The sequence below is a fragment of the Petromyzon marinus genome, unplaced genomic scaffold (genome assembly GCF_048934315.1).
Source record: "Petromyzon marinus isolate PM22_M1 ecotype Great Lakes invasive population unplaced genomic scaffold, UKy_Petmar_22M1.pri1.0 PM_Scaffold_184, whole genome shotgun sequence".
NCBI lineage: Eukaryota > Metazoa > Chordata > Hyperoartia > Petromyzontiformes > Petromyzontidae > Petromyzon > Petromyzon marinus.
Window position 1 is genome coordinate 21,156 of NW_027423151.1, and position 12,655 is coordinate 33,810.

Consider the following 12,655-nt stretch of genomic DNA (forward strand, 5'->3'; position numbering starts at 1 on the left):
CACACATACACACAGACACACACATACACAGTCACACACACACATACGTACACAACAACAACAACAACCGCCATTCGCCACTAAGTGGCGGTGACGTCACCACGATGCTTGTGCCAGGCTATGTGCACCCTGAGGCCACGTGAAGTGTCGAACGCCTGCTGGCAGGAGGTCACGGGGCAGACCCAGCAGGTGCCACGGGTCGACTGACTGAGATGACTGGCTGATGCACCACCTGTGCCCCCTACTGTGCCAACCTGCTGTGCTTTAGCCACCCGGCGCTCCGCTCGTTGTTGTGAGCGTCGCTCCTCCGCCCTCCGTTGTTGTTGGAGGGCGACTGCCTCCAACTGCCCAGTAGCATCCTTCACGAGCCTCCTCCACAGAGGCCGATCTTGACACCGCTGGTACCAGTCATCGGCAAGTCCACTCAGCTCCACGTCCTCCTGTACCACATCACTCCATCTCTTCTCTAGCCCGTGCCGCGCCCGCTTAGCCCCCTCAATCCGGCCAAACAAAAGCTGTTTCGGCATGCGGTGGCTGGGCATGCGGGCTACATGACCCAGCCATCGCAGCCTTGCCTGCCGGAGGAGCTCACCGATGGGACCCTGCCCAGATCTTTCAAGGATTTGTGAGCTCCTCACACAATCCAGTCTGGTTAAACCCAGGATGGATCGTAGGCAGACCAGCCTAAATGTTTCTAACCGGCGAAGATGTTCCATTAGGGGGGTCCACGTTTCGCAAGCGTAGAGAAGGGAGGGAATGACCGTGGCCGAGAAGACCTGAAGCTTAGTGCGGAGCGACAGACCAGGTAGCTTCCACACAGCGTTACGCAACCGATGAAAAGATATTGCCGCTCGACTGATTCGGAGTGAGACCTCTGCTGTTAAACTGGAGCCAGTCATAAGCACACTGCCCAGGTATGGGAAACTCTCCACTCTCTCCACAACTGCCCCATCACCGATTGGGAGTTGTGGGGGTGGAGTGTCTGATGGTACAAAATACCCAGGCAGGTGCTTAGTTTTGGTGGGGCTGATGGTAAGGCCCCACCTCTTAGTGGCATGCTCCAGTCTCAGCAGCAGCGTCTCCAACTCCTCCTCTGACTGAGCAGCTATTACCAAGTCATCAGCATACATAACGTGGTTGAGCAATAGGGAGCCATCCCTTGACCGCACCCGGGCATCGATTAGCCTCCCATTATATCTGTACCATATGGAGATTCCCCCGGTACAGCTATTGAAGGCTTCACGAACTACGTGGTCAAAATAGATGTTAAATAATGTGGGAGCCAGAGGACGTCCCTGTCGCACCCCAAGGTGTACAGGGAATGGCTCTGACTCCCGGCCACGTAGTTTTACCCGGGCCCGCTCACCATCATGAAGGTCCTTAATGATCGTGAGCAGAGGGTCAGGTACTCCAAAAGCACGAAGAACGACCCAGAGCCCAGGCCTACTGATGGTATCATAGGCCTTGACCAGGTCAATAAAGCAGAGATGTAGGTCTTGTTGGAATTCCCTACACCTCTGCTGTAGCAGACGGACAGAAAATATGGCATCTGTGCAGGACCGCCCTTTCCTGAAACCGCATTGGGGCTCCGCAAGCCTCTCCTCAGCGTGCCTGGCAATGCGATGCTGAATAATCCTTGCCAGGACCTTTCCCGGCACACTGAGGAGTGAGATGCCCCTGTAGTTGTTACAGTCTGTGCGGTCCCCCTTCTTAAAAAGGGGGACCACCAGGGCATCCTTCCAATCCTGCGGAACCTGTCCAGTGGTCCAGACTGTTGTTATGATGTCATATAGGGCAGTCTGTGCACAAACGCCACCCTCCCTCAGCATTTCGCTTGGGAGATCATCTCTGCCCGCTGCCTTTCCTGGTCTCAGACTCCGGATCGCCTTCAATACTTCCTCAGCAGATGGCACCTCAGCCAGCCACTCACAGGGGGTGACTTCATCCAATATTTGAGGCACCGCAGCCTCAGCAGGGTCATCCTCACTTTGTGCCACGATGTTTTCCTGGCTGAGGGATTTTCCCTCCCCCAGGACCTCACAGAAATGCTCAGCAAATCTGCGAACCTGTTCCTGGGGGTCGGAAATTGGATCACCGTTTTTTCCCCTAATGATGGTAATAGGTGTGGCGCTGCAGGTTACTTTTTTGATGGAGTTAAATAGAGATTTGTGATCACGGGCCACTGAGGCAGACTCCATCTCCTCAGCAACCCGCGACCACCACCCATCCTTGCAGCGCCTCACGGCTCTCCGAACCTCCGAGCGAAGGCTGCGGTAAGCCTCCTCATTCTCTGACGTGGGATTCTGTAGCCGATGACAGTGGGCCTGTCGCTTTTTCTCAACCATCCTGAACAACTCCTCTGTCATCCAGGGTGTCTGGGGAGGTCTGGACCGCGTACCCAAAGCAGCCATTGCAGCTGCATGAGTCACAGTCCTAAACCTCGCCCATTTACCCTCGACATCAGGAGGAGTCGGGGACGATGCCAATCCCAGCCGCAAGCGATGATGAAATTCTCGCTTGCAACTTTCATCAGATAACTGAGACCAGGCCACTTTAGGTTGGAATGGGGTCCTGGGTGTACACCCACCACCGGAGTGGAAGAATGGCAGGCGCATCTTACAGATGACTAGTCGATGGTCAGAGGGCAGATCAGCTCCACGGTAGGTCCTGGTGTCAAGGACATGGGCTCGCATTCGCTGGTCCGTCACTATGCAGTCCAGCAGATGTTGTTGCTTGGACCCGGCATGCATCCATGATGTTGTGTGGATGCGCCGATGCCGGAACAGCGTGTTGGTAATTACAAGCCCATGGGCTGCACAAAAATCTAGCAGCCTCCTACCGTTGTTATTGAGCTGATCTGGCCCATGCCCTCCAATCACTCCAGACCAGGTGCCAGTATCATGACCAACTCGGGCATTGAAGTCACCCAACATGATGACTCTATCCCGAGGGGCCACTTTAGCCAGCACCTGTGACAGGAGGTCATAGAAGGCATCTGACTCATCGGCTTTGCCTGCATCCCTCCACGGATGTTCATCTTCGGTGGGGGCATAAGTAACCACGACCACCATTCCTCGCCTCCGGTTGATGGGAAGGCGAGCCCAAAGTAGCCTGGGGCTTACAGCTTCTCACACCTCACCGCCACGCTCCCACGCCCCCTTCATTCTTTTGTTCAAAAGAAGACCCACACCCTGTTGTTTGGCAGTCTGCTGCCCCGAGTAGAGGACTGTCCACCCCTCATGGTGGCAGGAGCCAGAGCCGGTCCACCGGACCTCCTGAATGCCGCATAGATCCAGGCGGTACCGGTCCAGCTCCCGACAGAGGAGTGGCAGCCTCTCCTCTGCAGTGAGCGTTCGAACATTCCACGTGGCCACCCGTAGTGGCTTTTCGTTGTTTCTGGAGTAGCCCCGAGGGTAGGTATTCAATCTCCTGGCTCCGCCAATTGGGGTTTGGCCAGGAGACGTCATAGACGCCTGGCCCCCCGGGGCCTCCGGCACAAGCTTAGTTGTTACATATTTCAGTTTAATTCGTGGTTTTGTGGTAATTAATTGAAGGTGGAGGGGTTACCAGCCCCTCGCACCCGTCCAGAGCCCCCGTTTAGCCCCTGTGGTGGACACATATGCCATGAGGGGAGGAGCCAATCAAAATTGGAACTCCCCCCACAGCGCTGTCCACGACAGAGTTGCCCGTCCGGCACCGCGAGGAGGTAGGGGGTTGTTTTGCCACACACACAGACACACACACACAGACACACAGACATACATACACACACACACACGCATACATACACACACATACACACAGACATACATACATACACACATACGTACACACACACAGACACACACACATACGTACACACACACAGACACACACACATACATACACACACGCACACACAGACACACACAGACACAGTCACATACACACAGACGCATACAGACACACACACATACATACACACAGACACACACATACACACAGACACACACACACAGACACACACACAGACACACACACACACATACAGACACACACACATGATTATGATGATGCAGTGCATTGTGGGTCTGTGATGATGATATCACGGCGCGGTGCATTGTGGGTCTGTGATGTCACGGCGCGGTGCATTGTGGGTTGGCGACGATGATGTCACGGCGCGGTGCATTATGGGAAGGTAATGCTGATGATGTCACAGCGTGGTGCATTGTGGGTCTGTGATGATGATGTCACGGCGCGGTGCATTGTGGGTCGGTGATGATGTCACGGCGCGGTGCATTGTGGGTCTGTGACGATGATGTCACGGCGCGGTGCACTGTGGGTCTGTGACGATGATGACGATGTCACGGCGCGGTGCATTGTGGGTCTGTGACGATGATGTCACGGCGCGGTGCATTGTGGGTCTGTGACGATGACGATGATGTCACGGCGCGGTGCATTGTGGGTCTGTGACGACGATGACGTCACGGCGCGGTGCATTGTGGGTCTCACCCATCCCTGGAGCGGTGCCCAAATGGGAATTCGATTGCAGACGTCCCTGATGACCCGGATGACCACAACACACGACTTGAGTGGGTTCGCTCTCGCCTGGGGAAGGCACGCACACGCTAGCGACACGCTAACAACACGCTAGCGACACGCTAACAACATGCTAAGGGCACGCTAGCGACACGCTAGCGACACGCTAGCTACACGCTAGCTACACGCTAACAACACGATAGCTACACGCTAGCTACACGCTAACGACACGCTAAAGGCACGCTAGCTACACGCTAGCGACATGCTAACGACACGCTAACAACACGATAGCTACACGCTAGCTACACGCTAGCGACACGCTAACGACACGCTAACAACACGATAGCTACACGCTAGCTACACGCTAACGACACGCTAAAGGCACGCTAGCTACACGCTAGCTACACGCTAGCGACACGCTAACAACACGCTAACAACACGCTAAAGGCACGCTAGCTACACGCTAGCGACATGCTAGCGACACGCTAGCTACACGCTAAAGGCACGCTAGCTACACGCTAGCTACACGCAAAAGACACGCTAGCTACACGCTAGCTACACGATAAAGGCACGCTAGCGACACGCTAGCTACACGCTAACGACACGCTAAAGGCACGCTAGCTACACGCTAGCGACACGCTAACGACACGCTAAAGGCACGCTAGCTACACGCTAGCGACACGCTAACGACACGCTAACAACACGATAGCTACACGCTAGCTAAACGCTAACAACACGCTAAAGGCACGCTAGCTACACGCTAGCTACACGCTAGCGACACGCTAACAACACGCTAAAGGCACGCTAGCTACACGCTAGCGACACGCTAGCGACACGCTAGCTACACGCTAAAGGCACGCTAGCTACACGCTAGCTACACGCAAAAGACATGCTAGCTACACGCTAGCTACACGCTAAAGGCACGCTAGCGACACGCTAGCTACACGCTAACGACATGCTAGCTACACGCTAGCGACACGCTAGCGACACGCTAGCGACACGCTAACAACACGCTAAAGGCACGCTAGCGACACGCTAACGACACGCTAGCTACACGCTAAAGGCACGCTAGCGACACGCTAGCTACACGCTAATGGCACAATAGCTACACGCTAAAGGCACGCTAACGACACGCTAGAGACACGCTAGCTACACGCTAACGACATGCTAGCTACACGCTAATGACATGCTAGCGGCACGCTAGCAACACGCTAGCTACACGCTAAAGGCACGCTAGCGACACGCTAGCTACACGCTAAAGGCACGCTAATGACACGCTATCGACACGCTAACGACACGCTAGCTACACGCTAGCTACACGCTAACGACACGCTAGCTACACGCTATCGACACGCTAGCTACACGCTAATGACACGCTAAAGGCACGCTAGAGACACGCTAGCTACACGCTAACGACACGCTAGCTACACGCTAATGACACGCTAAAGGCACGCTAGCGACACGCTAGCTACACGCTAAAGGCACGCTAGCTACACGCTAACTACACGCTAATGACACGCTATCGACACGCTAACGACATGCTAGCTACACGCTAGCGACACGCTAAAGGCACGCTAACGACACGCTAGCTACACGCTAACGACATGCTAGCTACACGCTAACACACTCACTAACACACTCACTAGTAAGCTAACACACTAACACACTCACTAACACACTCACTAATAAGCTAACACACTCACTAACACACTCACTAACACACTCACTAACACACTAACAATAAGCTAATACACTAACACACTCACTAACACACTCACTATCACACTAACACACTCACCAACACATTAACACAATATCAATAAGCTAATACACTAACACACTCACTAACACACTAACAAACTAACACACTCACCAACACACAAACACACGGACAATAAGCTAACACACTCACTAACACACTCATTAACACACTAACAATAAGCTAGAACACTCACTAACACACTAACAATAAGCAAACAACACTAACACACTCACTAACACACTAACAATAAGCTAATACACTAACACACTCACTAACACACTCACTAACACACTCACCAACACACTAACACACTAACAATAAGCTAATACACTAACACACTCACTAACACACTAACAAACTAACACACTCACCAACACACAAACACACGGACAATAAGCTAACACACTAACTCACTCACTAACACACTAACACACTCATTAACACACTAACAATAATCTAACACACTCACTAACACACTAACACACTCATTAACACACTAACAATAATCTAACACACTAACACACTAACAATAAGCTAACAACACTAACACACTAACAAACTCACTACCACACTAACACACTCACTAACACACACAATAAGCTAACAACACTAAAACACTAACAAACTCACTACCACACTAACACACTCACTACCACAGTAACACACTCACTAACACACACTAACAATAATCTAACAACACTAAAACAGTAACAAACACACTAACAAACTCACTAACACACTCACTAAAACACTCACTAACACACTAACAATAAGCTAACAACACTCACTAACACACTAACAATAAGCTAACACTCACTAACACACTAACAATAAGCTAACAACACTCACTAACACACTAACAATAAGCTAACACACTAACACACTCACTAACACACTCACTAACACACTCACTAACACACTAACACACTAACAATAAGCTAACACGCTAACACACTAACAATAAGCTAACACGCTAACACACTAACAATAAGCGAACATCAACAACCGCCATTCGCCACTAAGTGGCGGTGACGTCACCACGACGCTTGTGGCAACCTGCTGTGCTTTAGCCACCCGGCGCTCCGCTCGTTGTTGTGAGCGTCGCTCCTCCGCCCTCCGTTGTTGTTGGAGGGCGACTGCCTCCAACTGCCCAGTAGCATCCTTCACGAGCCTCCTCCACAGAGGCCGATCTTGACACCGCTGGTACCAGTCATCGGCAAGTCCACTCAGCTCCACGTCCTCCTGTACCACGTCACTCCATCTCTTCTCTAGCCCGTGCCGCGCCTGTTTAGCCCCCTCGATCCGGCAGAACAAAAGCTGTTTCGGCATGCGGTGGCTGGGCATGCGGGCTACATGACCCAGCCATCGCAGCCTTCCCCGCCGGAGGAGCTCACCGATGGGACCTTGCCCAGACCTTTCAAGGATTTGTGAGCTCCTCACACAATCCAGTCTGGTTAAACCCAGGATGGATCGTAGGCAGGCCAGCCTAAATGTTTCTAACCGGCGAAGATGTTCCATTAGGGGGGTCCACGTTTCGCAAGCGTAGAGAAGGGAGGGAATGACCGTGGCTGAGAAGATCTGAAGCTTAGTGCGGAGCGACAGACCAGGTAGCTTCCACACAGCATTACGCAACCGATGAAAAGATATTGCCGCTCGACTGATTCGGAGTGAGACCTCTGCTGTTAAACTGGAGCCAGTCATAAGCACACTGCCCAGGTATGGGAAACTCTCCACTCTCTCCACAACTGCCCCATCACCGATTGGGAGTTGTGGGGGTGGAGTGTCCGATGGTAAAAAATACCCAGGCAGGTGCTTAGTTTTGATGGGGCTGATGGTAAGGCCAGTCTCAGCAGTAGCGTCTCCAACTCCTCCTCTGAATGAGCAGCTATTACCAAATCATCAGTATACATAACGTGGTTGAGCAATAGGGAGCCATCCCTTGACCGCACCCGGGCATCGATCAGCCTCCCATTGTATCTGTACCATATGGAGATTCTTTAATGATCGTGAGCAGCGGGTCAGGGACTCCGAAAGCACGAAGAACAACCCAGAGCCCTGGCCTACTGATGGTATCATAGGCCTTGACAGGTAAATAAAGCAGAGATGTAGGTCTTGCTGGAATTCCCTACACCTCTGCTGTAGCAGACGGACAGAAAATATGGCATCTGTGCAGGACCGCCCTTTCCTGAAACCGCATTGAGGCTCCGCAAGCCTCTCCTCAGCGTGCCTGGCAAGGCGATGTTGAATAATCCTTGCCAGGGCCTTTCCCGGCACACTGAGGAGTGAGATGCCCCTGTAGGTGTTACAGTCTGTGCGGTCCCCCTTCTTAAAGAGGGGGACCACCAGGGCATCCTTCCAATCCTGCGGAACCCATCCAGTGGTCCAGACTGTTGTTATGATGTCATGTAGGGCAGTCTGTGCACAAACGCCACCCTCCCTCAGCATTTCGCTTGGGAGATCATCTCTGCCCGCTGCCTTTCCTGGTCTCAGACTCCGGATCGCCTTCAGTACTCCCTCAACAGATGGCACCTCAGCCAGCCACTCACAGGGGGTGACTTCTTCCAATATTTGAGGCACCGCAGCCTCAGCAGGGTCATCCCCACTTTGTGCTACGATGTTTTCCTGGCTGAGGGATTTTCTCTTCCCCAGGACCTCACAGAAATCTGCAAACCTGTTCCTGGGGGTCGGAGATTGGACCACCGTTTTTCCCCTAATGATGGTAATAGGTGTGGTGATGCAGGTTACTTTTTGATGGCGTTAAAAAGAGATTTGTGATCGCGGGCCACTGAGGCAGACTCCATCTCCTCAGCAACCCGCGACCACCACCCATCCTTGCAGCGCCTCACGGCTCTCCGAACCTCCGAGCGAAGGCTGCGGTAAGCCTCTTCATTCTCTGACGTGGGATTCTGTAGCCGATGACAGTGGGCCTGTCGCTTTTTCTCAACCATCCTGAACACCTCCTCTGTCAGTCAGGGTCTCTGGGGAGGTCTGGACCGCATACCCAAAGCAGCCATTGCAGCTGCATGAGTCACAGTCCTAAACCTCGCCCATTTACCCTCAACATCAGGAGGAGTCGGGGACGATGCCAATCCCAGCCGCAAGCGATGATGAAATTCTCGCTTGCAACTTTCATCAGATAACTGAGACCAGGCCACTTTAGGTTGGAATGGGGTCCTGGGTGTACACCCACCACCGGAGTGGAAGAATGGCAGGCGCATCTTACAGATGACTAGTCGATGGTCAGAGGGCAGATCAGCTCCACGGTAGGTCCTGGTGTCAAGGACATGGGCTCGCATCCGCTGGTCCGTCACTATGTAGTCCAGCAGATGTTCTTGCTTGGACCCGGCATGCATCCATGATGTTGTGTGGATGCGCCGATGCCGGAACAGCGTGTTGGTAATTACAAGCCCATGGGCTGCACAAAAATCTAGCAGCCTCCTACCGTTGTTATTGAGCTGATCTGGCCCATGCCCTCCAATCACTCCAGACCAGGTGCCAGCATTATGACCAACTCGGGGCATTGAAGTCATCCAACAAGATGAATCTATCCCGAGGGGCCACTTTAGCTAACACCTGTGACAGGAGGTCATAGAAGGCATCTGACTCATCGGCTTCGCCTGCATCCCTCCACGGATGTTCGTCTTCGGTGGGGGCATAAGTAACCACGACCACCATTCCTCGCCTCCGGTTGATGGGAAGGCGAGCCCAAAGTAGCCTGGGGCTTACAGCTTCCCACACCTCACCGCCACGCTCCCACGCCCCCTTCATTCTTTTGTTCAAAAGAAGAGCCACACCCTGTTGTTTGGCAGTCTGCTGCCCCGAGTAGAGGACTGTTCACCCCTCATGGTGGCAGGAGCCAGAGCCGGTCCACCGGACCTCCTGAATGCCACATAGATCCAGGCGGTACCGGTCCAGCTCCCGACAGAGGAGTGGCAGCCTCTCCTCTGCAGTGAGCGTTCGAACATTCCACGTGGCCACACGAAGTGGCTTTTCGTTGTTTCTGGAGGAGCCCCGAGGGTAGAGATTCAATCTCGCCAATTGGGGGTTTGGCCAGGAGACGTCATAGACGCCTGGCCCCCCGGGGCCTCCGGCACAAGCTTATTAGTTATATATTTCAGTTTAAGTCGTGGTTTAGTGTTAATTAATTGAAGGTGGAGGGGTGACCAGCCCCTCGCACCCGTCCAGAGCCCCCGTTTAGCCCCTGTGGTGGACACAGACGCCATGAGGGGAGGAGCCAATCGGAATTGGCTCCTCCCCCCACAGCACTGTCCACGACAGAGTTGCCACACTAACACACACGCTAACACACACACGCTAACACACACATGCTCACAATGGCACGTGAATGCGGACCTGTTGACGCACACGCGTGACGCATAAGCCAACACGCTAAGAGATACGCCACGCGAACATGTGTACAGACACGCTAAGACTAACCCCATGCCAGCAAACCGATACTAACACACTGATACACACGCTAACACACACTAACACACCGATACTAGCACACCGATACTAGCACACCGATACTAACACACCGATACTAACACACACTGATACACACGCTAACACACACTAACACACCGATACTAACACACGCTAACACACTGATACACACGCTAACACACACTAACACACCGATACTAACACATGCTAACACACTGATACACACGCTAACACACACTAACACACCGATACTAGCACACCGATACTAACACACCGATACTAACACACCGATACTAATACACCGATACTAACACACACTAACACACTGATACACACGCTAACACACACTAACACACCGATACTAGCACACCGATACTAGCACACCGATACTAACACACCGATACTAACACACACTGATACACACGCTAACACACACTAACACACCGATACTAACACACGCTAACACACTGATACACACGCTAACACACACTAACACACCGATACTAACACATGCTAACACACTGATACACACGCTAACACACACTAACACACCGATACTAGCACACCGATACTAGCACACCGATACTAACACACCGATACTAACACACCGATACTAATACACCGATACTAACACACCGATACTAACACATGCTAACACACTGATACACACGCTAACACACACTAACACACCGATACTAACACACTGATACACACGCTAACACACACTAACACACCGATACTAACACACACTAACACACCGATACTAACACACACTAACACACCGATACTAACACATGCTAACACACTGATACACACGCTAACACACACTAACACACCGATACTAACACACTGATACACACCGATACTAACACACACTAACACACTGATACACACGCTAACACACACTAACACACTGATACACACCCTAACACACACTAGCACACCGATACTAGCACACCGATACTAACACACGTACACTAGCACACCGATACTAACACACCGATACTAACACACTGATACACACGCTAATACACACTAACACACTGATACACACGCTAACACACACTAACACACCGATACTAACACACCGATACTAACACACACTAACACACTGATACACATGCTAACACGCGCACGCTTACACGCCAATACTAACACACGCTAACACACTGATACAACAACAACCGCCATTCGCCACTTAGTGGCGGTGACGTCACCACGACGCTTGTGCCAGGCTATGTGCACCCTGAGGCCACGTGAAGTGTCGAACGCCCGCTGGCAGGAGGTCACGGTGCAGACCCAGGTGCCACGGGTCGACTGACTGAGATGACTGGCTGATGCACCACCTGTGCCCCCTACTGTGCCAACCTGCTGTGCTTTAGCCACCCGGCGCTCCGCTCGCTGTTGTGAGCGTCGCTCCTCCGCCCTCCGTTGTTGTTGGAGGGCGACTGCCTCCAACTGCCCAGTAGCGTCCTTCACGAGCCTCCTCCACAGAGGCCGATCTTGACACCGCTGGTACCAGTCATCGGCAAGTCCACTCAGCTCCACGTCCTCCTGTACCACATCACTCCATCTCTTCTCTAGCCCGTGCCGCGCCCGCTTAGCCCCCTCAATCCGGCCAAACAAAAGCTGTTTCGGCATGCAATGGCTCGGCATGCGGGCTACATGACCCAGCCATCGCAGCCTTGCCTGCCGGAGGAGCTCACCGATGGGACCCTGCCCAGATCTTTCAAGGATTTGTGAGCTCCTCACACAATCCAGTCTGGTTAAACCCAGGATGGATCGTAGGCAGGCCAGCCTAAATGTTTCTAACCGGCGAAGATGTTCCATTAGGGGGGTCCACGTTTCGCAAGCGTAGAGAAGGGAGGGAATGACCGTGGCCGAGAAGACCTGAAGCTTAGTGCGGAGCGACAGACCAGGTAGCTTCCA

General features: G+C 52.7%; 1 protein-coding gene across 2 annotated transcripts in view; it reads right to left on the bottom strand.

The window, feature by feature from the left end:
- The window catches only part of LOC116937636 (interleukin enhancer-binding factor 3-like), a 78,872-nt gene that overhangs the window by 14,385 nt on the left and 51,832 nt on the right, over positions 1-12,655 (bottom strand). For both annotated transcript variants that reach the window (XM_076063766.1, XM_076063765.1), the window contains exon 7: positions 4,492-4,587. In XM_076063766.1, the coding sequence (XP_075919881.1) occupies positions 4,492-4,587 (96 nt within the window). The remainder of the gene's footprint in view (positions 1-4,491; positions 4,588-12,655) is intronic.